The sequence below is a fragment of the Oreochromis aureus genome, linkage group 3 (genome assembly GCF_013358895.1).
Source record: "Oreochromis aureus strain Israel breed Guangdong linkage group 3, ZZ_aureus, whole genome shotgun sequence".
NCBI classification, from domain to species: domain Eukaryota; kingdom Metazoa; phylum Chordata; class Actinopteri; order Cichliformes; family Cichlidae; genus Oreochromis; species Oreochromis aureus.
Window position 1 is genome coordinate 69,710,875 of NC_052944.1, and position 26,550 is coordinate 69,737,424.

The window sequence follows — 26,550 nt, forward strand, 5'->3', positions numbered from 1 at the left end:
TTTTATTAATTGATTTATTTAGATTTTCTGTATTATTTCTGTATTATTATGAACTTTGGTGTGCCTTTGGGTTTTTAAAAGTGCTATATTAATAAAATTGAATTGTGTTGAATTGTACAACTGGTGACAGGAGTGACCCTGCTATACTAAAGTTATATGGTTAAAAAATGTGATCAATACATCAGAAAAGAAATCTGTCACTACCACGCCCAGAATTGCCAGATACTCAAAGAATTTACAGAAAATATTACCTTTTTGTGATATATATCGTTATTGGGATGAGAAATGTCTTAATGTCGGTTTATGAGATTTTGTCATATCGCACAGCCCGACACTGGTTCAAGTAAACTGTGTGTGGAGCAACAACCTGGGAATGAGACCCAGGGAACGACGGGAGGAAGTAAAAGTAAAGCAAGGCCGGGATGGTCCACTTGGTAAAGTAAACCCGTTGGGCATCTTTCTTGGCCTTTAGACAATAATTCTGATGGCAAAAGAACCAAACGGGACAGGCGGCAAAAAAAAAAAAAAAAAAAAAAGTAAAGCAAGGCATGAAAGAAACCAGCCTTCAAAGTAAAACAGGAAATGTATGAGAGAAACAGACTATGCTATGTAAAAGCGGCGCACACCCAATGCAGTAACACTGAAATTTGAGACGGGGAGCAATGAAGAAGTTAACATGAAAGAAATGAACTCAAAATAGGAAATTAAATTAAGCTTTATTATAAACCATCACCAGAAAATAAACAAGAACAAGACATTAAATAACACAGAAACCTAAATTTAAAATACTGTAAGGTGTTAAAGTGAACCAAATTCAAAATGGAAAAAGAAAAGAAATCTTAATGACCATGAAAAATGATAATACGAAAAAACAAAACCAATCTCTACATTTGTAAGCAGTGATTGTTGAATGCAACAGGAATGTATATCCCAGATTTCAGTTGGAGACAGTAGAAACTTCAATTTGCTTGGTTTTTGGGCTCAGAATATAAGCCAGGACAGTAGCTATTTTCTTCCCACACAGTATGAACAGCTAAATAAGCTAAATATAGAGTCATAATTAAATTATATTGATGGGGTAAACTGACTATATTTGGGTTTTTTATTTGTTTCTCTCTAGGGACAGATTTAATTTGAGCTAATTCTTCATGATTCCCTCCACAGAGTGGACCAGGAGAGCTCAGAGGTTCCGAGTGGTCAGCAGCATCAAACACACCTGGACTCCATATTTATGGTCTGTACATGTACAAGAACTACTTTTATAACTATTCTGTTCACAGTCATCTCCATGCTGCTCTTTGTAGACCAGTAGATTGTCAGGGTGTCCATCATGGATCTGATGTTTGGCTCCATGATTTCAGTCCGATTGGGTCATTCATAAAGTATTCTGTTCCAGCTGCTGGAGGACAACATCATCACTTTTGTGAAGAATGAGCTGAAGAAGATCCAGAAGGTTCTGAGTCCAGATTACCCAGAATGCTTAGAGAGTCAGAGGGAGGATGATGAGCAGAGGAGGAGCAGCAAAGAGGCATTTGTGAAGATCACACTGGACTTCCTGAAGAGAATGAAGCAGGAGGAGCTGGCTGACCGTCTGCAGAGAAGTAAGAGGATTTATTTAAAGATTTAATCTGCTGGATAAATGGGACACTGTTGTCTCAACCGATGGAGCAGTGTGTTTAGTCATTTCTCAGTGGATCAGAAATTGTCATCAGCATTTTGTAAAATATGATTGTTGAAGGTCTATTTTTTATTATTGTTATTTAGAACATCCCTCTGCTGTTTGTCATCGTAAACTTAAATCTACTCTGAAGAAGAAGTTCCGGTGTGTGTTTGAGGGGATCGCTAAAGCAGGAAACCCAACCCTTCTGAATCAGCTCTACACAGAGCTCTACATCACAGAGGGAGGGACTGCAGAAGTCAATGAGGAACATGAGGTCAGACAGATTGAAACAGCATCCAGGAAACCAGACAGACCAAAAACAACAATCAGACACGAAGACATCTTTAAAGGCTCACCTGGAAGAGATGAACCAATCAGAACAGTGCTGACCAAGGGAGTGGCTGGCATTGGGAAAACAGTCTTAACACAGAAATACACTCTGGACTGGGCTGAAGACAAAGCCAACCAGGACATCCAGTTCATATTTCCATTCACTTTCAGAGAGCTGAATGTGCTGAAAGAGAAAAAGTTCAGCTTGGTGGAACTTGTTCATCATTTCTTTACTGAAATCAAAGAAGCAGGAATCTGCAGCTTTGAAAACTTGCAGGTTGTGTTCATATTTGATGGTCTGGATGAGTGTCGACTTCCTCTGGACTTCCATAAAACTACAATCCTAACTGACCCTAGAAAGTCCACCTCAGTGGATGTGCTGCTGATAAACCTCATCAGGGGGAAACTGCTTCCCTCTGCTCACCTTTGGATAACCACACGACCTGCAGCAGCCAATCAGATCCCTCCTGAATGTGTTGGCATGGTGACAGAGGTCAGAGGGTTCACTGACCCACAGAAGGAGGAGTACTTCAGGAAGAGATTCAGAGATGAGGAGCAGGCCAGCAGGATCATCTCCTGCATCAAGGCATCACATAGCCTCCACATCATGTGCCACATCCCAGTCTTCTGCTGGATCACTGCTACAGTTCTGGAGGATGTGCTGGAAACCAGAGAGGGAGGACAGCTGCCCAAGACCCTGACTGAGATGTACATCCACTTCCTGGTGGTTCAGGCCAAAGTGAAGAAGGTCAAGTATGATGGAGGAGCTGAGACAGATCCACACTGGAGTCCAGAGAGCAGGAATATGATTGAATCTCTGGGAAAACTGGCTTTTGATCAGCTGCAGAAAGGAAACCTGATCTTCTATGAATCAGACCTGACAGAGTGTGGCATCGATATCGGAGCAGCCTCAGTGTACTCAGGAGTGTTCACACAGATCTTTATAGAGGAGAGAGGACTGTACCAGGACAAGGTATTCTGCTTCATCCATCTGAGTGTTCAGGAGTTTCTGGCTGCTCTTCATGTCCATCTGACCTTCATCAACTCTGGACTCAATCTGCTGGAAGAGAAACAAACAACCTCCCAGAAGTCTGAAACAAAAGAAGCTGCAGTGAAATACTTCTACCAGAGTGCTGTGAACAAGGCCTTACAGAGTACAAATGGACACCTGGACTTGTTCCTCCGCTTCCTCATGGGTCTTGCACTGCAGACCAATAAGACTCTACTACGAGGTCTGCTGACACAGACAGGAAGTAGCTCACAGACCAATCAGGAAACAGTCCAGTACATCAAGAAGAAGCTTAGTGAGAATCTGTCTGCAGAGAAAAGCATCAATCTGTTCCACTGTCTGAATGAACTGAATGATCGTTCTCTAGTGGAGGAGATCCAACAGTCCCTTAGATCAGGAAGTCTTTCCAAATACTGGTCTCCTGCTGAATGGTCAGCTCTGGTCTTCATCTTACTGACATCCGAAAAAGGTCTGGATGTGTTTGATCTGAAGAAATACTCTGCTTCAGAGGAGGCTCTTCTGAAGCTGCTGCCAGTGGTCAAAGCTTCCAACAAAGCTCTGTAAGTAAATATCTAATCATTCGTTCTTTTTTTAATGTTTATTCTACTTAACAAAAAGCACGTCTGCAGAATTCAAAAGTCAAACGAGGTGTAGGCAACCTTTCTGATGATGAGTGCCATCTAAAATTTCCTCAGAAGTCAATGTGCCATATGATTGCATTAGCAATAAATTTAATAATGCTCTATATTAACAGTTACACACTATATAGAGCAACTTTATAGAACTGTATTTGTTCGCAGATGTTGGCAGCTATCAGCGAATAGTTATCATCTATTTTGAAACAAAAAAATACACTTTTTATCCATAACAGCAAATGAACTGTACAACAGAAAATGTAAATGCTATTTATGGTCTCCTCACAACAATGATAAGAAAAATAAACTGGGCCAATATGGCATGTTTGTTAATACAGGGATACACATGTTAATGTGATCTCTGGTCTCCCACTCAGAGACACAGGTCTCCGAGTGTCCAGCATTCAGACGGCTACCTGAGGACACTCATGTGAGAGAAAATCTGCTCACACAGATATGTAGAGCCAAATACTGTCAATAAGGCCTCTCCAATGTTCTGAATACAGTTAAACTTGTCAGGTAGTGATAACCAGCAGGTGAAAATGCAAGCTCCATGAACACGCACACGCTGTGGATTCCAGCTGCATCTGTAGTTCTGCAAACTTTGACCCCCACAGAGTCGAGCTTTTCAGTTCAATCAGCTGCATTTCTATGTCCTCTGTGTCCAGGCAGTTAAGGTGAGACAAACCCAGCTGCTCATTAAAGCTTTCTGGTTTGATCAGGAAAGAAAACATTGGTCCATACACCTGAAAGTCCCGAAAACGCATTGTGATTTCTGTGTCGAGTCTACGGATGTATCCGTGTAGTTCCGTGGTGCTGATGCTGCGCTGAGCTGACAGCCCCTGAAGCATTTAAAGTGTCGGAATGTGGAAATTTCAATATCGCTTGAAAAAGCTGCCAGCTAGCAACGTCCCTCTTACTGGTAGGCGAATCTGGTAGTTGGGGTTGTTAGCTAAGATACCGTCTAATGTGTCTATGCGGGCTAATTTGCCATGTGCATGGCTGGCCCAGTCATTTATTTTTTGATGCACCTGCTCAGATTAATTCACTGCGTGTCGTGCCCAGGTCTGGACTGGAACAAAATATCGGCCCGGGCATTTTGACTAGAGACCGGCTCACCAGGTATTATAGGAAAAACCATAAAGCCTTTGAATGAAAACAGATGCTGTTGTGACAGTGATGTACACTGTCTTGTTGGTATATTTATGATTTGCTATACATTTTACATCAGATAAAAACTTTGGTTGTAAGATTCAGACAATTATTTAATAAAAGCTAGACATTTTAAATGAAAATAAGAAAGAAAAGTATTTCTTTGTGCCCCCCTTTCCCTGTTAATGCCCTACCTGGCTCCCTGGCAAAACTTTGCTAGACCCGCCCCTGCACAGTTACCAGTTGTCAGCTACGTAGAAAAGGATCCTGGTGTTATTTCTCAGAAACAGTTTATAACTTCCCTTCAGGTTTAACTTCATTTCACCTAAAAGGTAAACCTGTGTCTCCATCACCTGTTCAGCTCTGATAATTCAGTAAGGACATCTCCTGGTTTCATCTGCATGTTTCACTCTCACCACATATCCAAATAGATATCATGACCAGCAGCTTTTACAGCTGTGGCTCCAGCAAACATCAGCTGATAGTAGAAAGTAATATTAAATAAATTCTAACAACAGCTGATCAAGCTTAAACATTCAATTCAATTCAATTTTATTTATATAGCGCCAAATCACAACAAAAGTCGCCTCAAGGCGCTTCACAGATACAAAGAAAAACCCAACAATCATATGACCCCCTATGAGCAAGCACTTTGGCGACAGTGGGAAGGAAAAACTCCCTTTTAACAGGAAGAAACCTCCGGCAGAACCAGGCTCAGGGAGGGGCGGGGCCATCTGCTGCGACTGGTTGGGGTGAGAGAAGGAAGACAGGATAAAGACATGCTGTGGAAGAGAGACAGAGATTAATAACAGATATGATTCAATGCAGAGAGGTCTATTAACACATAGTGAGTGAGAAAGGTGACAGGAAAGGAAAAACTCAATGCATCATGGGAATCCCCTGCAGCCTACGTCTGTTGCAGCATAACTAAGGGAGGATTCAGGGTCACCTGGTCCAGCCCTAACTATATGCTTTAGCAAAAAGGAAAGTTTTAAGCCTAATCTTGAAAGTAGAGATGGTGTTTGTCTCCCGAATCCAAACTGGAAGCTGGTTCCACAGAAGAGGGGCCTGAAAACTGAAGGCCCTCCCTCCCATTCTACTTTAAATACTCTAGGAACAACAAGTAGGCCTGCAGAGCGAGAGCGAAGTGCTCTAATAGGGTGATATGGTACTACAAGGTCATTAAGATAAGATGAGGCCTGATTATTTAAGACCTTGTATGTGAGGAGCAGGATTTTGAATTCAATTCTGGATTTAACAGGAAGCCAATGAAGGGAAGCCAAAACAGGAGAAATATGCTCTCTCTTTCTTGTCCCTGTCAGTACTCTTGCTGCAGCATTTTGGATTAACTGAAGGCTTCTGAGCGAGTTCGTTGGACATCCTGATAATAATGAATTGCAGCAGTCCAGCCTGGAAGGAATAAATGCATGAACTAGTTGGTGTGTGTTATCTGGCTTCATAGATAGATAGAGCTGGGTGTCATCTGCATAGCAGTGAAAATTTATGCAATGTCTTCTAATGATGCTGCCTAGGGGAAGCATGTATAGTGGAAACAGAATTGGTCCTAGCACTGAACCCTGTGGAACACCATAATTGACCTTAGTGTGTGAAGAGGACTCTCCATTTACATGAACAAATTGGAGTCTATTAGATAGATATGATACAAACCACTGCAGCACAGTACCTGTAATACCTACAGCATGTTCTAATCGCTCTAATAGGATATTATGGTCAACAGTATCGAACGCTGCACTGAGGTCTAGCAGGACAAGCACAGAGATGAGTCCACTCTCAGAGGCCATAAGAAGATCATTTGTAACCTTCACTAAAGCTGTTTCTGTGCTGTGATGAGCTCTGAAACCTGACTGAAACTCTTCAAATAAGCCATTCCTCTGCAGATGATCTGTTAGCTGTTTGACAACTACCCTTTCAAGAATTTTTTGATATGAAAGGAAGGTTGGAGATTGGCCTATAATTAGCTAAGACAGCTGGGTCTAGAGATGGCTTTTTAAGTAAAGGTTTAACTACAGCCACCTTGAAGGCCTGTGGTACATAGCCGATTGTGGTGGGGCGTGGTCTGTGGTGCCATGCGGACGCACCTGCATGACATCCGCAATCATGCCCAGTTAAAGACACGGGGATTCAGGGTTGTGGGGTTGTATGTGGTGGCAAGGAGTCTGTGCGGCTGGCAGCTGAGAGCTGCAGTCGCACTGTGTGAATAAAGTTGGCTCTCAAATCAAACCCCTGGACCCGTCATGCGTCATCCTTGCCACAGTGGTGCCGAAACCCAGGAAGTGGCATGGCGGGTCCACACCCAAGCCAGGGAAGGGAGGAGCTGGCCCAGATAGTGGCCGAAATGGCGGCCACCCAGCGGGAGCAGGCGGCGGAGGTGCGCTGTCGACAGGAAGAGCTGCTGGCCCGGACTGAGCGCCACCTGGGGCGAATCGCAGAACTGGCGACACCGCTCCAGGCCTGGGCAACACCGCCGCTGCCACCCCCACCAGCGCGTCCAGATGGTGGGGAGGCGGTGGAGGAACCTCGACAGCCGGAGGTGGTGGATGAGGCGCGAAGGGATCCGCACCTGCCGGAGGAGGGGGAGCAGCCGGGTGAAGGGCTGCTCCAGCCGAGAGCGGTGGAGGAGCCGCTCCAGCCGGAGGTGGTGGACGAGGCGCGCAGAGGTCTGCGCCTGCTGGTGGAGGAGGAGCTGTGCCGCGAAGGGCTGCTCGCGCCGGGAGCGGTGGTGGAGCCGTTCCAGCAGGAGGTGGTGGACGAGGCGCGCAGAGGTCTGCGCCTGCTGGTGGAGGAGGAGCTGTGCCGCGAAGGGCTGCTCGCGCCGGGAGTGGTGGTGGAGCCGTTCCAGCCGGAGGTGGACGAGGCGCTAGAGGGTCCGTGCCCGCTGGAGGTGGAGGATCCGCTGCGTGAGGGGCTGCTCCAGCTGGGAGCGGTGGAGGAGCTGCCCCAGCCGGAGATGGCGGAGTTGCCAGTGCCAGGGGAGTATGCGCAACCTGGGGCCAAGGGCGAGGAGCGAGTCACTCCGGAGCGACGGATGCCGCCCGTGAGCTGGGGCTCACGACCGTGCCTGCGGGGTCGTGCCGGCTCGCCAGGTGGCCGGCCTCCGGTCCAGCATCGCCGCCGCCGCTGGAGGCGTGGACGGCCTCCGGAAGGGACACGGTCCTGTCGCCGGGTTGGAAGCCGGTTGGGGGGAGTAGGTTCGGCCGGATGGCTCGCCGGCCTCAATCGGGCAATGGGGGTATGTGGTGGGGCGTGGTCTGTGGTGCCATGCGGACGCACCTGCATGACATCCGCAATCACGCCCAGTTAAAGACACGGGGATTCAGGGTTGTGGGGTTGTATGTGGTGGCAAGGAGTCTGTGTGAATAAAGTTGGCTCTCAAATCAAACCCCGGGACCCGTCATGCGTCATCCTTGCCACACCGATTATTAGAGATAAGTTGATCATATTTAAGACTGAAGAATTAATTAATGGCAGGACTTCTTTGAGCAGTTTTGTAGGAATGGGGTCTAAAAGACACATTGATGGTTTGGAGGAAGTAATTATTGAAGTTAACTCAGAAAGATCAACTGGAGAAAAAGAGTCTAACTTAACATCGATGGTACTAAAAGTAGCTGTAGATAATATTACATCTGTGGGATGATTATTGGTAATTTTTTCTCTAATGATAAAAATTTTATTTGTGAAGAAGTTCATGAAGTCATTACTAGTTAACGTTAAAGGGATTGTTGGCTCAGTAGAGCTCTGACTTTTTGTCAGCCTGGCTACAGTGCTGAAGAGAAACCTGGGGTTCTTCTTATGTTCTTCAATCAGTGACGAATAGTAAGATGTTCTGGCTTTGCGGAGGGCTTTCTTATAAAGCAGCAAACTATTTCTCCAGGCTAAATGATGATCCTCTAAATTTGTGACACGCCATTTCCTCTCCAGCTTACGAGTTATCTGCTTTAGGCTACGCGTTTGAGAATTATACCACGGAGTCAGGTACTTCTAATTTGAGGCCTTAGTTTTCACAGGAGCTACAGTATCCAGAGTCGTACGTAGTGAGGAGGTAAAATTATTAACAAGATAATCGACCTCTGTTGGAGTAGCGTTCAGATAGCTGCTTTGCTCTATGTTGGTACAGGGCATTGAAGATGATAACAGTGGGTGGATTATATTCTTAAACTTAGTTACAGCACTTTCAGAAAGACATCTACTTTGATAAAGTCTACTCTCCACTGCTGTGTAATCAATTATTGTAAATGTAAATGTTATCAGGAAATGATCAGACAGGAGAGGATTTTCAGGAAACATTGTTAAATGTTCAGTTTCTGTGCCGTATGTTAAGACAAGATCTAGAGTGTGATTAAAGTGGTGGGTGGGTTCTTTTACATTTTGAGAGAAGCCAATTGAGTCTAATAACAGATTAAATGCTGTGTTGAGGCTGTCATTTTTAGCATCTACATGGATGGTAAAATCACCCACAATAATTATTTTATCTGAGCTGAGCACTAAATCAGATAAAAAGTCTGAGAAATCAGAGAGAAACTCTGTGTAAGGCCCAGGTGGACGATAGATGATAACAAGTAAGACTGGTTTCTGAGTTTTACAGCTGGGGTGGGCAAGGCTAAGCATCAGGCTTTCAAATGAATTAAAAGTCTGTCTTGGCCTTTCGTTAATTAATAGACTGGTGTGAAAAATTGCTGCCACACCGCCCCTCGGCCTGTGCTTGAGATTTCTGGTAGTTAGAATGACTCGGGGTGTTGATTCATTTAAACTAACATAATCATCCGGCTGCAACCAGGTTTCTGTAAAGCAGAGTAAATCGATTTGTTGATCGATTATTAAGTCATGTACTAACAGAGACTTTATAAGAGAGACCTAATATTTAATAATCCACATTTCACTGTTTTACTCTTTGGTTCAGATGTGGATACTGTTTTGTTCTTTCTTTGTGATTGTTTATGATGAAGTTGTTTATTGATGGTTTTTAGTTTGTTTTTTGTCTTTTGGGAGCTGACACAGTCTCAATGGAGATGGGGTTTTTTTTTGGGGGTAGCAGGAGGAGAGAAGCTGCAGAGAGGCTTGTAAGACTGCAACTCTGCTTCCTGGTCCCAACTCTGGATAGTCATATTTTGGGGGGTTAAATAAATTGCTCCATATTTCTAGAAATGAGAGCTGCTCCATCCAAAGTGGGATGGATGCCGTCTCTCCTAACAACACCAGGTTTCCTCCAGAAGGTTTGCCAATTATCTATGAAGCCCACATCGTTTCTGGGACACCACTCAGACAGCCAGCATTTTAAGGAGAACATGTGGCTAAACATGTCACTCCTGGTCTGATTGGGGAGGGGACCAGAGAAAACTACAGAGTCCGACATTGTTTTGGCAAAGTTGCACACCGATTCAATATTGATTTTAGTGACCTCCGATTGGCGTAACCGGGTGTCATTACTGCCGACGTGAATTATGATTTTACTGTATTTACGTTTACCCTTAGCCAGCAGTTTTAAATTTCCTTCAATGTCGCCTGCTCTGGCCCCTGGAAGACAATTGACTAAGGTTGCCGGTGTCTCTAGCTTCACATGTCTGAGAAGAGAATCACCAATCACCAGAGTTTGACCCCCGGCGGGTGTGTTGCCGAGTGGGGAAAAATGGTTAGACACATGAACAGGTTGGTGGTGTACCTGGGGCTTCTGTTTAGGACTATGCTTCCTCCTCACCGTCACCCAGCCGCCCTCTTTCCCCAGCTGCTTGGGGTCTGCCGGCGAACAGCTAGCAGGGCCTACACTATCTTCGGCTGCACCAGCTACAGGGGCCTGGCTAGCTACGGGTGAATGAAGAGTGCGAAGCCGAGTCTCCAATTCAGTAATCCTGGCCTCCAGAGCTGCACATATTCTACATTTGTTACAGATATCATTACTGGTAAAGGAGGCCGTGGAGTAACTAACATGCTGCTGTTGTTTAGCACGACATCCGCTGGTTTCCTCTTTCTGGCGCAAAGTGGGCGATGAATAAACAAGAGAGACGGGATTTGCGACAGAAAAGCCGATCAGCTGATCATTGATCAGTTTCATGATTGAAGTAGCAACAGGGAAGGGAGGGGGAGAAAATGAGAGAAGAAGAGGCAGCTGTGCAGCGTAAAGACGCAGAATAACTCCAGCTTTGTGTCTTTTTCCATTGAAGTAGCTGAAGTACGGGACAAACTGTTCCTTTTCACCTCAATACGAAACACATAATATTTTCTCTGAATGAGGGACCATTCAATTTTTTAAGGGGCGGTTGGCAACTACTAACTAACCTTATAAATAAAATAAAGTTAGCTATCAGTAACTTCATAGCACCCACCCATCTGTATAGAAACTCCGTCATACTAGCTAGTATGCAGTACGAATTATTGTAACTAACTGTAAAAAGTCAGCACAACGAAGATAAACTACACCTAAACTTGGTTTATATCTGACCCAGATAGACTGCAGGTCATAACTTTTTACCTGAAGTTCAGTTCACCTGACACTCGGACCGGCGGCCGCCTCAGGTCTCTCCTTGGGTCTGGCCTCTGTGGAAGCTCCGCCATTGTCACCACCAAACAACTGAGTTATTTTTACACATCTGCCATCATCTGGCCAATCGACCACCTTTCATTGTTTATTCCGTTACTAAAATAAAAAAAAATCATCGGCCCATAAAAACGAAAAATCACCATCCAATGGCCAGTCCAGCTATGGTCAAGCCATCAGTTAACCCTTCGCGTGCCACAGCTGGCACACGTGCCCAGGGTTGCCGATCCTTGGCCTTAACAGTGCAATAGGTGGTGGCATGTGAAAAAACTGAAAGTTTGATTCGAGACAGAAGTGTATGATACTTTTGTTTTATATGTAGCAACAGAAATTGCCAGTGTTTCTGAAATATTAGGTACCATACAGACACACTCTATAGTGCAGTTATTCTCAAACTGTGGTACTCTCTTGCTCTCTCTGGTGGTATGCGTGAAATCTCTCATTTTTTTTAGGATTAAATAGTATAATGGATATACAGTGGCTTGCAAAAGTATTCGCCCCCTTGTGGGCGATCGTGGCTCAAGAGTTGGGAGTTTGCCTTGTAATCGGAAGGTTGCCGGTTCGATCCCCGGCTTGGACAGTCTCGGTCGTTGTGTCCTTGGGCAAGACACTTCACCTTTTGCCTACTGGTGGTGGTCAGAGGGCCCGGTGGCGCCAGTGTCCGGCAGCCTCGCCTCTGTCAGTGCGCCCCAGGGTGGCTGTGGCTACAACGTAGCCATCACCCATTCACACACACATCCATCACCAGTGTGTGAATGGGTGGATCACTGGATATGTAAAGCGCTTTGGGGTCCTTAGGGACTAGTAAAGCGCTATATAAATACAGGCCATTTACCATTTGAACTTTTCCACATTTTGTCAAATTACAGCCACAAAACATGAATCAATTTTATTGGAATTCCACGTGAAAGAGCAATACAAAGTGGTGTACACGTGAGAAGTGGAACACAAATCATACATGATTCCAAACATTTTTTACAAATAAATAACTGAAAAGTGGGGTGTGCGTAATTATTCAGCCCCCTGAGTCAATACTTTGTAGAACCACCTTTTGCTGCAATTACAGCTGCCAGTCTTTTAGGGTATGTCTCTACCAGCTTTGCACATCTACAGACTGAAATCCTTGCCCATTCTTCTTTGCAAAACAGCTCCAGCTCAGTCAGATTAGATGGACAGCGTTTGTGAACAGCAGTTTTCAGATCTTGCCACAGATTCTCAATTGGATTTAGATCTGGACTTTGACTGGGCCTTTCTAACACATGGATATGTTTTGTTTTAAACCATTCCATTGTTGCCCTGGCTTTATGTTTAGGGTCGTTGTCCTGCTGGAAGGTGAACCTCCGCCCCAGTCTCAAGTCTTTTGCAGACTCCAAGAGGTTTTCTTCCAAGATTGCCCTGTATTTGGCTCCATCCATCTTCCCATCAACTCTGACCAGCTTCCCTGTCCCTGCTGAAGAGAAGCACCCCCAGAGCATGATGCTGCCACCACCATATTTGACAGTGGGGATGGTGTGTTCAGAGTGATGTGCAGTGTTAGTTTTCTGCCACACATAGCGTTTTGCATTTTGGCCAAAAAGTTCCATTTTGGTCTCATCTGACCAGAGCACCTTCTTCCACGTTTGCTGTGTCCCCCACATAACTTGTGGCAAACTGCAAACGGGGCTTCTTATGGTTTTCTGTTAACAATGGCTTTCTTCTTGCCACTCTTCCATAAAGGCCAACTTTGTGCTGTGCAGGACTAATAGTTGTCCTATGGACAGATTCCCCCACCTGAGCTGTAGATCTCTGCAGCTCGTCCAGAGTCACCATGGGCCTCTTGGCTGCATTTCTGATCAGCGCTCTCCTTGTTCGGCCTGTGAGTTTAGGTGGACGGCCTTGTCTTGGTAAGTTTACAGTTGTGCCATACTCCTTCCATTTCTGAATGATGGCTTGAACAGTGCTCCGTGGGATGTTCAAGGCTTGGGAAATCTTTTTGCAGCCTAAGCCTGCTTTAAATTTCTCAATAACTTTATCCCTGACCTGACTGGTGTGTTCTTTGGACTTCATGGTGGTGTTGCTCCCAATATTCTCTTAGACAACCTATGAGGCCATCACAGGGCAGTTGTGGAGTTGTTTTGCAAAGAAGAATACGCAAGAATTTCAGTCTCTAGATGTGCAAAGCTGGTAGAGACATACCCTAAAAGACTGGCAGCTGTAATTGCAGCAAAAGGTGGTTCTACAAAGTATTGACTCAGGGGGCTGAATAATTACGCACACCCCACTTTTCAGTTATTTATTTGTAAAAAATGTTTGGAATCATGTGTGATTTGTGTTCCACTTCTCACGTGTACACCACTTTGTGTTGGTCTTTCACGTGGAATTCCAATAAAACTGATTCATGTTTGTGGCTGTAATGTGACAAAATGTGGAAAAGTTCAAGGGGGCCGAATACTTTTGCAAGCCACTGTATATAATGGTGGAGGTATGCAAAGACAACACGAGAGTTCCTGAGGCTCTTCTGGGAGCCGGAATCGACAAGAAAATGTCTCCCCGAGCGTGAGTCCTCTATGAAGAGAAGCCTTTCCTTATTGCAAGTGGCTGTGGCCGCTGCAGAGCGCTGGCAGGCTCGTTTCCCTGTGCCTTAAAACTGCAAAGGTGGCATGGCGCTGTCACGCTGATGGCAAAACCAAAGCCCCTTTCCGTGGTGCCGCTATCCCAGCGACCATTGATGAGTTGGAGGTCCCCGGGAGAATCGGTGGGGGCACGGGAGATGCCGTCGGTGAGTCGGGAACTATCGCCTGGATGCCAAAGCTCCTGGTAGCCTGGAATATGTGATCCGCTTCTTCTGCGAGTGAGCAGTAATCCTTCACGGCCAGCAGTGTGAAGTTGGCGAGGCCAGCTCACACTGGCAACTGTCGGAGGAAGACGTGAGTAAAGAGGAATCCGCCGTCATCCGTTCCTAGCTAGGACAATGTGCTCTCCATGAGCTCGAGAGAGAGAGAGAGAGGAGTTTCTCAGCCCGCTCTGCGTCAGAGAGTGAGAAGTGCCACAGCAGCAGTAGCGCCTTCAGAGCGGTGTATTTCCCTTGGGATCCCGGGGGAGAGTCATCACACAGCGGGTGGACAGTGGATCCAGCAAGGTCACCACATGATGGTATTTCATGTTGTCGGCTGAAACGCCATGAAGAGCAAACTGAGCTTCGATGTGCACGAACCACAAAGGAGGGTCGTGGAGCCAAAAATCCAGCAGCTTAACTGCCACAGTTAAAATTCAAACGTACAGCTCTGCTATCACTTCTGACAAAAATGAAGACAGAAAACTAAACAGCAGTGACGTTTGTAGGGTTACTGAAGTTGGGCTAGCTGGTAAATAATGAGTTGCTGCGTGGTGGCTAGCTACACAGCTATGTAGCTATTAGCATAATATAAACACTGAAGCTGGAAGATGAACGCTAACTTTTTTCCACTCGATAAAACTTAATGTGGGGGTTCCTGATGGTTGGGGACAAATGTAATTGCATGGCACGATGCTATAAATGGACCAAACTTCAGTGAGGAGAACAACTGCAATATAAGGTTAGTCATTAATATATTGCTGCATGGGCTGGGCTGTAGTTACATCGTGAGGTTTTAAAAACTGAGCTTTAAAATGAATAGTGATGATAAAAACCGACTGACTTTTTTAGGAGCTCAGATTAAATAGAACAAAATACAAAGCATTAAAACATGTTAAAAACACAATAGCCTTAATAAATGCAGAGTAGTTTAGGCCTGGAAGCAGGATTCATCAGATCATCACATTAAGATTGGATATCCCACCTGTTGTGAATGTTTTAATGCAGTACAGTTGTTATTGTTATCACTCATCACATCCTGTTTATGACCATTTAAATAAATAACATTCACATAAGAAATATGTGGTCTTAACCCTCTGGGGTCGACGGACACACTGGCGCATCAAAATCACATGACTAATTTATGACGACACAGCAACAAGATGCAGCAATGTTTTTTTTCTGAACAAAACAGTGGTGTTTACAGCGGGAAAGCAACGGTAAAAACTGCGTTTTCTATGGAGAGCGCTAGCCAACACTCTCCGCTTGCGAGTGAAAAAAAAAAAAGAAAAAACACCCCTTCCCTATTGGTGTTAAAGTGTACCATGTCAGCCAATCAAAATGGTATGGCAACATGTGGCATTTGGTTGTTTAGGAAGAGGGGGAAGTTTTAGGAGTGACGCCGAGAGAAAGCGGGTGAGCGAAAGAACGAGAGAATGAGTTTTTTCATATGTGAGACATTAGTGACGTTTAGTGTGTTTGGAGGCTATAGTTAGTTTGTTGTGTAGTTATTGTTTTCTTTTGTGTGTCAGTTATACTGCTGAATGTCACAGTTGCTCCAAAAAAGCCACCAAAAGCAGATTGCAGTCTAAACGCTGTCTCCATGGAAAACTGGACTGATGCACCTCCTGTTGTCAGACCTGCAGGGTTTAGGCCTGTGGTGTTCTCCTCTGTCTTATAGTGGACAGAAAATATATTTTGCAGTGGCACAAATAATTTGTGTGCCTTCTTATTTGATGCAGAACACCTGATTGTCATGTAAATAGTTTTAAATGGGTATATAAAAAACGCCTGCGGCATTGGCTGCAATTTAAGGTAAATAGTACCATATAACTTTGTTGTTTGCAAAATTTGTTTTATTTTAAGGTGGTACTCATTGTGAAAAGTTTGAGAACCACTGCTATAGTGGAACCAGAGACTCTTAAAAATAAATCTGACATCTTTTCTTCATATAAAAGGCATATGGAATTATGTTTTGCTACTCTGCTGTTGTTTTTTTGTGTTCTCACTAATTTGTCTTCAGAGATTCTCAACAAACCTCTCTCTATCAGTCCACTGCTAAGCTCAAGATAAGACTTCACCTTTTACATGTTATAATCGAGAAAACTCTGGTGTAATCACCTAGGGTCTACAGGTTCTCGCAAACTAATTCTATTCCTCTCCTTTCACCATTGGATTTGATTAGAGATTTTTATTATTTTTTTGTCCTTTTATTTTTCAATAAATACCTTGATTTTCTTTTTTTCTATTGTTTGTTTTGGTCACTCTGTTTCCTACACACACATTCTGTAAACCTTCATAGATTCTTGAATACCAAGACCAGTATGGGCCCAGCAGAGGCTTCCATTTATGCAATGGAATATGAGGCAGAAGACTACTGATTTTATCTCACCACTTTGTGCAGGACTTGATGTAAGGACTCAGCTGATTTGTTGTATTTGCTTTTCGGGGAATGATTTCCAGGAAGTCTTTACTGCTCCAATCTTCCAACTTTGTCCATACTTCCTTAGCCTTCTAGCCTTCAATGAATGCCACTTCGCTCCTCACACCTGTGTTGGTCAACATCAGGCCGTCCTGCTCTGAGGGTAATGGATGCCAGGACCGTGTCTCTTCCTGTTTCCTCAGTACCTGTGTCAAGTGGCAGCTTACCAGAGCCTGCTCTGCCAGTGTTCTCCCTTGAGCCTTTAAAGATACTGCTAGCTTTCTTGAAATCTGTTCTCCCTTTGTCTGAGCTGACAACCCGAGAAAGTTTGCCTCCTATTCTGAGTTACCTAACACCACCTTAAACCTCCTCTCCCTTAGCCCAAGCTAGCTACACCATGTGTTCTCTGCCTTAGCCAGTCAAATCTGAGCCTCTGGGTTCTGTGCTGCATAAACCTGAGCTACTTTAGAAATTGAATACAAGACTCAGCATTTTGTGGTGCCTGAGCTGTGCAGCCAAATCCTGACCTGGAATTTAGCCTGTGTGGTCAAATTCCTGAGCCAAAGTGTCCCATTCCAAAGCTGGCCATTCCTGAGTCTTTGAATCCTGCACTAGAGCTGGCTGAATCTTAAACCTAAGGCCATTGCTGGCAAATATGCTGGGCTTCAGATGGGCTACACAGATGGGCTTTGTCACTTCCACTGCTGGCCATCTAACTGGCCACTGGGGGAGTTCCACCTTGACCTCCAGCTTTCTGTCCTGTCTCGTTGATGATGGCCTTGAGCTTGAGCTATTAATCATGGCCATGCTTCTGTTTCCTTTCCTTTCTTTCCTGTTCCAAAGTCTTGGAAAAGGTCATTTTCCAACTACACCACAAAATCCGACCTCCTAAAAGTGTACAAAGATCTACTCCTCTCAGTTGACTCTGAGGACTGTGCCATCCACGTCCTCCTTGATCTCAGTGCTGCATCATACCATTGATCACAAAATCTTCCTGCAACACCTGCACTCCAGTGCTGGTATCAGTGGCACAGCACTACACTAGTTGACCGCATACCTGGAAAAATAGATACTTCTAGGTACTTGTAGATATTCTAGATAGGGATTACTATGTTTTTTCTGTTCATGCTTCCTTTAGCTCAAATGGTCAGGAAACCTAATATCTCCTTTCAACCTTATACTCATGATATTCAATCATATCTCCTTCTCAGTTCCAACATGTAGTCCATGCTAGTCTAGGGTCATCACATGCCTTAAGCATGTGAGTGTGAAACAACTGAATGGCACAGAACTTTGTTCAATTGAATCATTATAAAACAGAAACTGGCCTTTTTAGATGCCACAATTCCATCAGAGAATGCTACCTGCTTCACATACGTGGACAGCTAGCATTCTCTGCTTAAACTGATTATTCCATCTCTGCTTCATATTAAAAATGAAACCTTTTCTGTATGTGAACGATTTTAAGATTGTCGTTCATGTACTTATATCCTACTGCGTGCTATACTGCAATTCACTTTTTACTGTTCTCATTAAGTTCTCTCTTTCCTGTCAACAGTTGTTCCAAAATGCTGCTGCAAGTCTCCTCAAAGACGACTGGGGGGGAAAAAAATCATATTACACATTTTAGCATCTCTCTACTGGTTGCCAGTAAGGTTTAGATTAAAATCCAAGATGAAGCTGTTTTTCTACAAACCCCTAATGGGTTGGCTACGTCCTACATCTCCAGTCTCTTATATCCCAAGCTTCCAGGTTCCTCCTATAAGCTGATCAGATGCTTATTAGTGTCTCCCATTGTAGATGTGGTAATATATACTTGAAAAAAAATCTGAAACAATGCTTAAATATAAAAATCTCACAAACTTGTAAAGATAGCTTAACAAATGTGATAATCAATAATTAATCATTAATCAGGACAGTAATTTCAGACAAATACGTCAATAAAAATATCTCAGTATTGCCAAGTTAAAATTATGTTAAAGAAATCACATTGCAAAACGCAACTGGCGACAGTTTCTGAATGGTATATAAACAGCCATAACATTATGAGCACCTGCCTAATATTGTATTATTCCCCTTTTGCCTTCAAAACAGCCGTCACCTGTCGAGATAGATAGCATTAGATCACTGATGGTGTACTGTGGTATGTGGCACCTAGTTATTTGCAACAGATCCTAATAGTCCTGTATTGAGGACCTGAATGTTCACACAGAGGCTGTTCTGTCCAAATCAACTTTTGTGTGTGAAATGTAACACTGGTAAAATGTGGCTGTGTGGTTCCCAATCAGAAGCCCTTGATGAATAGCCATGTTAAAACATGCCTCAATGCCTGCAACCATTCCGTAACACAACAGTTTTGACTTTGTCTACAACAACGAGGTAGTGAATCTGCACAGATCATGCTTATTACCTGTTTTATCCCCCCCTTGTCTTTTTAAATTTATGTAAACATTCAACATCACGGATAAAAAAGTTACAAATGACAAAAGTGACTCAACAGCACTGTGTGCTTGTAAAGGCAGAGCACCTGTGCCTGTACTGAACAGGTGTTACTGAATCTATCTGAATCTATGAGCACCTAATGGTTTTCAACTAAGATGAAGCAGGTTAATAGTTTTTATTTAACAAAGTGTTATATTTCTATATTTTTTCCATAAATAAATTTAGTTTTTAATGAAACATGAATTGTTATCCTCAATGACTTTTGTTTTTTCTGGAATGGGTTCAATATATAAAGTGATTTAATTTGGTCATAAACCTAATTGTTTTTCAGACTTTGTGGCTGTAACCTCTCAGAGAAAAGCTGTGAAGCTCTGGCCTCAGTTCTTAGCTCTCAATCTTCTAGTCTGAGAGAGTTGGACCTGAGTAACAGCAAACTGCAGGATTCTGGTTTGAAGCTTCTGACTGCTGGACTGTGGAGTACAGAGTGTATACTGCATACTCTGAGGTCAGATCAAAGTTTTATTTTTTGGTTGTTGATGTTTTACATGAATTTACACAATTACCTAAAAAGAAACAAAAATAAGCATTCTTTTATTTCTTTTATTGTTAAATAACAGTACATTGTCATATTTGTAACCTTTTTTTAAAGATAAGACAACAAGGATTCTTTTTTAAAAAAAGGAAAATTACTTATTGCTGTATATCATAGTTCTTCATTGCGCCCTGATTCAATTTAACCCTAGTGTTTGTTTTATTGTTCTTGTTTTTTTTTTGTTTTTTTTGTTTTTTAAGTCTGAGTCTCTGTAACCTCTCAGAGAGAGGCTATGAAGCTCTGTCCTTGGTTATCAACTCCCACTCCTGTAGTTTGAGAGAGCTGAACCTGAGTAACTCTGACCTGCAGTATTCAGCAGTGAAGCTTATTTCTGGTGGGCTGAAGAGTCTACAATGTAAACTGGAAACTCTGAGGTCAGATCAAGTGATATTTTGTTTTCCAACAATTTACAGAATTAACCAATTAGCCAGTTTAGCCTGGTTTGTTTTCTCTTCTCAGAAGAATCCTTGTCAGTGTATCTTTGTAAACAATCAAGGATTCTTTGAGAAGAGAAAACACACCAGGCTTAAATTGCTAAAGATTAAATTGCTAAATGTAATAACCTTGTTATTATACTCCAAATACACTTAAACTAAACTATTAATTCTATTTTATGTCTCATTTTTCAGACTAAGTCACTGCAACATCTCAGAGAGGAGCTGTGAAGTTCTATCCTCGGTTCTCAGCTCCCAGTCCTCTAGTCTGAGAGAGCTGGACCTGAGTAACAATGACCTGAAGGATTCAGGGGTGAAGCATGTATCTCTTGGTTTGACAATTCCAAACTGTACACTGAAAACTCTCAGGTCAGGATATTATTTTGTGTCCATATTTAATGTTTATGAAGAAATATTCTAATTGCATTTTTGTCTATTGTGCATTACATAAAGTGCTTAATAATACAGACTCTCCAAATTTAGACATAAAACTTCAGGAAACTAGAAATGTCTTAACCCTCTATACCTCAGTAGAATTCTATATGAATGTGTCAAATAGTCCATAGGTTGTCTTATAACCCCTTTCAATGGGATTACATTCATGGTAGCATAACAGGAGTTTCTTTTTTCTGTTTTGTTTGTTTCGATTGTGAGTGTAGTAATTAAAGCATTAAAAACATTAAAGAAAGTTTAAGTTCAAACTTTTTTTTTTTTTGATAAAGCTTATATTTAGAGCTGGATCAGGTGACCCTGAACCATCCCTTAGTCATGCTGAAGCCAGTTTGGGCTCCGGGAGGAGCACTGGTAGGCTCTCTCTGTAAAAAAAAAAAAAAAAACATCACCAAGTGCTGTTCACAGTGGATTGTCTGATGGTTGGAGGTTTCTCTCTAATATTGTAGGGTGTTACCTTACACTGTTGAACAGCTTGAGCTGTTATTGTATGTGACAAACAGAAAATCATTGTTAAGAGATGGATTGTTGTTTTGTGTGTCTGCAGGCTGTCAGGCTGTCTGATCACAGAGGAAGGCTGTACTTCTCTGGCCTCAGCTCTGAGCTCCAACCCCTCCCATCTGAGAGAGCTGGAACTGAGCTACAATCATCCAGGAGACTCAGGAATGAAGCTGTTGTCGGATGGACTGAAGGATTCAGTCTGGAGACTGGACACTCTCAGGTATGGAGAGAATGTCTGATAGAGGAGCAAGAGCTGGAAACATTTCCTGTGTCCTTCACTCACTTCCTGTTTGTGTCCTGAAGATGTGAATGAACAAACACACCTGCAGGAACATTTTGCCTTTGTTCACAACAGAAACACTCTTGTAACTGGACAGTGACGGATATCAAGGAAGAAGGTCCCCAAAAACCTCCTTGAGTATGGCGTTATTTTTGTGCCATTATTCTGAGCGCACGTAAAAAAATTTGCAGGTGCAAGTGTTGCATTTTGAGGAGAAATTTATTTTGAGCAAAGAAAAGCTGAATTTGAGTGAACAAAATTCATTGCTGCGTGCAAAAAATGTATTTCAGTGTTTGCTATTATCCATACGCACAATAGCAGCCCCTCTCGCTCAGTTTTTGCATTTGCGCTCGCTCACAATGTGTTGCTCGCACTCTCAACATTTCTGCCCGTGCGCGCTCAACTCTTTCTCTGCACCGTTATATTTGTGCCACAAAACCAGCCAATCACAGACTTGGATGCAAAAAAAATCTGATTGGCTGTTTTGGTCTCCAATAAGCTCGAAATGATGAAATGCAATATCCCAGAATCTATTTCGTCCAAAACTCAAACGAGGCAGTTGCGGAGAAACACGGAGTGGCGGAGTTTGAAATATTACTCTGTCTGGGTCAGAAAATAAACTTTTAAGATATTTTCATGCGAGAATGGTGCTGTGTAAACTTCATATATCTGCTCGATTTATCAAGACATCACATATTTGCAAAAGTGCTCTAATGTTTTCAGAGATGTGTGTGTTCTAACTACAGGGGGATCACACTCCTCAGCCTCTCTGGGAAAGTCTATGCCAGGGTGCTGGAAAGGAGAGTTCGTCTGCTAGTCAAACCTTGGATACAGGAGGAACAATGCAGTTTTCGTCCTGGTCACGGAACACTGGACCAGCTCTTTATCCTCTCAAAGATACTTGAGGGCGCATGGAAGTTTGCCCGACCAGGTTACATGTGTTTTGTGGACTTGGAGAAGGCATTCGACCGTGTCCCTTGGGGTGTCCTGTGGGAGGTGCTGCAGGAGTATGGGGTGTCTGGCCCATTGCTACGGGCCATTCGATCCCTATACAACCGTTGTAAGACCTTGGTTCGCATTGCCGGCAATAAGTCGGACTCGTTCCCGGTGGGTGATGGGCTCCGCCAGGGCTGCCCTTTGTCACCGATTCTGTTCATAATTTTTATGGACAGGATTTCTAGGCGCAGCCAAGTGGCGGAGGGCTTTCACTACGGTGGCCTCAGAATCTCATCTCTGCTTTTTGCGGATGATGTGGTTCTGTTGGCTTCATCGGGTGATGGCCTCCAGCTCGCACTGGAACGGTTCGCACCCAAGTGTGAAGCAGCGTCAATGAGGATCAGCACCTTCTCAGCACCTGGTTCTCAGCCGGAAAAGGGTGGAGTGCCCACTCCGGGTCGGGGATGAGTTCCTGCCCCAAGTGGAGGAGTTCAAGTATCTCGGGGTCTTGTTCGCGAGTGATGGGAGAAGAGAGCCATAGATCGACAGACAGATTGGTGCTGTGGATGCTGCACTGGTCCGTCATGGTGAAAAGGGAGCTGAGTGTAAAAGCGAAGCTCTCAATTTACCAGTTGATCTACCTCCCTACCCTCACCAATGGCCACGAACTGTGGGTAGTGACCGAAAGAACGAGATCACGGATACAAGCGACGGAAATGAGCTTCCTCTGAAGGGTGGCTGGCCTCTCCCTTAGAGATAGGGTGAGAAGTTCAGCCATCCGGGAGGGGCTTAGAGTAGAGCTGCTGCTCCTCCACATCGAAAGGAGCCAGCTGAGGTGGTTTGGGCATCTGACAAGGATGCCTACTGGGCGCCTCCTGGGTGAGGTGTTCCGGGCATGTCCCACCGGGAGAAGGCCCAGGACACGCTGGAGAGATTATATCTCTCGGCTGGCCTGGGAACGCCTTGGTGTTCCCCCGGATAAGCTGGAGGAGGTGGCTGGGGAGAGGGAGGCTTCTCTGCTTAGGCTGCTGCCCCCGCGACCCGGCCCCGGATAAAGCGGAAGAAGATGGATGGATGGACGTTTGGATTATTGCAATTCCCTTTTAATAGGGGTTGGGATTGCACTTTGTCATGCTTGCAACTAGTGCAAAATGCTGCGGCACGATTTTTAACTGGTAGAAGGAAATTCGAGCACATTACTCTGGTTTTGGCCTCTCTACATTGGCTTCCAATTGAATTTAGGATCAGTTTTAAAGTTCTTTTATTGGTTGTTAAATCTTTAATGGAGGGATGACACGACACGGAACAGTAGAGATTCTGACAGAAATGCACAGAAGGTAATGAGGGACGTGGGAACATGTGGGGAGGACAATTATGCATAACAAGACAGGGAGGATACGGAACTGAAAATACTGACCCAAGATGCGGAACTAAAACATTACACAGGACAAACACTGAGACGCAGAGAGCAGGGATAGAGAGAGCACTGGGAGAGCACAGACACAACAGGCTGGGGAAACGTGGAATAAAACACGAGGGGAAACAAGGCACAGGAACTCAGAACACAGATACACAGAGGGAGACACAGGAGCAAAGACATGGGGAAATCGAACAACCAAAAGCTAAACATAACAACTCAGACTAAACTTTAAACTAACAAGGTGGACTCAAACCAAAACACAAGAACCTGAAACTGCTGGGTCTTAAGACCCAGGATCGTGACATACAATTAAACTGAGGGTGATATTTTTTTCCACAGCAGTAACATTAGCATAGTAATGTTAGCTTACTTTTAGCTAGCAGTGAGGGGGCGAGACTATAGCCTGTCACACAAAGAGAGAGAGAGAAAGGATGAGAGAAAGGAGGTTCAAAAAATCAGATAACATTCACATGACTCAGCTCCTTAACTGTCATTGGCTGTAGCTTAATCAGAGGAAAAGCATTACCATGGTTACATGAGATCAGCTCAAGTTCTTTTGTCATGTTTCTATATACTAGTATATTTCTATATACTATTTTAACAGCTAAAATAACACACTTTTTTTTTTAATTATAAAACACTTTAGTGGTTTTAATTCATAATTATATTGAGGTTTTCAAACATATTTTATTTATCTTTTGTCCTTTAATTTGCAATAAGTTTTCACAATGAGTTCATGATGTTAATCTCTATTAAACTGTGAGAATTAACAGCATTTAACACAGTTTCTGTCCTTCCTGCTGTTAACCTTGTATACTGTCTCTGGTGCTCTGTGTTATGCTGCATCGGAATGCTGGACTCACTCAGAAGTCAGACATCATGTGTAGTAACCACACTAACACCAAGAGGAGAAAAAAACAGCTGGCAGCAAAGGCAGGGAGGTATCCTTTCCAGCTAAAAAGAAAAGGAATATAAAGATAGTGAAGGTCACAGTTTGAATCAGTCATATTTCATTCAATACAGTGGTGTACTGACAGATCCAGGATCAGTTCAAATCATCAGCAGTTTGATCCACGTTTGGATTGAAGTGTATTTGTGAAAATGTTGGACTTTTCCTTTATCAGTGTCTAACAGTATGTGTATGACAGCCATGTAATGTCCATGTGTGCATGCTGAAAGAGATTGTGCTGGTCTGATCCCCCTCCTCCTTTCAGGGTGCAGCCTGCTGGAGACCGATGGTTGATACCAGGTCTGAGGAAGTGTAAGTGTGTTTTTAATGTGATTCATTAAAACAAAGCAGCACACATTCAACCACCTTCAAACTGTCACATCATTCATTCATATCTCTGATGTCAGGAATAATCATCAAAGTGTCAATCAATGAACAGAAGATGAATAAATAACTGCAACTGGATTGTGTTTGTTCTCTCCATCAGATTCCTGTCAACTCACAATCGACACAAACACAGTACACACAAACCTTAAACTGTCTGACAACAACAGGAAGGTGACATGGATTATGGAGATTCAGTCATATCCTGATCATCCAGACAGATTTGATATTTGTCCTCAACTGCTGTGTAAAAATGATCTGACTGGTCGCTGTTACTGGGAGGTCGAGTGGAGAGGAGACGTTTATGTATCAGTGAGTTACAGAAGAATCAGAAGGAAAGGAGGTGGTGACTGTGTGTTTGGATGGAATGATCAGTCCTGGAGTCTGTACTGCACTGATGATGGTCCTTATTCTATCTGTTACAATAACAGAAAAACATCCCTCTCCTCCTCCTCCTCCTCCTCCATCTCTAACAGAGTAGCAGTGTATGTGGACTATCCGGCTGGCACTCTGTCCTTCTACAGAGTCTCCTCTGACACTCTGATCCACCTCCACACCTTCAAAACCACATTTACTGAAACTCTTTATCCTGGATTGGGGTTTTGGCCTGGTTCGTCAGTGACTCTGTGGTGAGTTGAGTGTAAAGAGTGTCCTCCTGTTAGAGAAACACTCTGACTGTTGAACAGATAGTTCAGTCTGTACAGATTCGTGGATTCAATCAGTTGATGTTTTAAACTGTTCTAAATTATTCCATGTAAACGTCTTCCTCTTCAGTCCTTTAAAGATGGAAGCTACAATTATTCCAGGATCCACATGTTGTTTTTCTGTCTTTTTCCACTCAATGCTTCACAGTAAATATATCAGTATGTTGTGTTTCTCTGAAGTTAGTTCACAACCAGCTCCTCTGCATTTTCAACAAGTCTGAGCTCATTAAAATTAATCCAAATGTTTGATTTCTCTTTCTTAATGGGATTTTTCCAAACTCTCCACATGCTTCCACTGTTTCACTCATTGTTGGAAACTCATCATTTGAAAATGTTTAGTCATATAAGCAGAAAATATTGGCTCAATAGTTTTTAATGCAGTTTTAACCAGAATATGATTGTATTGAGGGATCATATTGCATGTGGCTTATCTAATAAACAGCAAAGCATTGCATGTGTTCTGTATCACATTGTTTGATTAAAGAGTTTTCCACTGTGCTGAATCGATGAGCTAAATAATGAATATCGGCTTTTATGAATCATTTCTTTTATTTGTGTTTGTCATTTTGATATGAAATAAACTTGGTTAGTTTCTCACAGTGTTGTGTTCATATGCTACAAATGTGTCTTACACAAATATTGCACAGACTTACTTTTTTTCTTGTATTTTTTCTATGTCTGTTTTTTTCATGCTGTAATTTTGGCAGTAAACCTCTGACAGTCTGTCCTGATACGAGTTGTGGTGAAGTGACTAAAATATGGTGGTGGTGTGTTGACAGTGTAACAGCAGCATTCGCGTGGTGTGAGAGTCCAGCTTCCGCCTTTTATGTTGGACACTAACATCTTGTATACTGGAACACTAATATAGAATCAATCATGGATAATTTT

General features: G+C 43.3%; 1 protein-coding gene across 1 annotated transcript; it reads left to right on the top strand.

Moving 5' to 3' along the window:
- The first annotated feature begins 2,932 nt into the window (after positions 1-2,932).
- On the top strand, positions 2,933-26,550 carry LOC116335106 (ribonuclease inhibitor-like). Its single transcript, XM_039608032.1, has 7 exons — positions 2,933-3,559; positions 19,344-19,517; positions 19,805-19,978; positions 20,234-20,407; positions 21,036-21,209; positions 24,840-24,886; positions 25,062-26,550. The coding sequence occupies exons 1-7, from the start codon at positions 3,183-3,185 to the stop codon at positions 25,589-25,591; spliced, it is 1,650 nt and encodes a 549-aa protein (XP_039463966.1). The 5' UTR covers positions 2,933-3,182; the 3' UTR covers positions 25,592-26,550.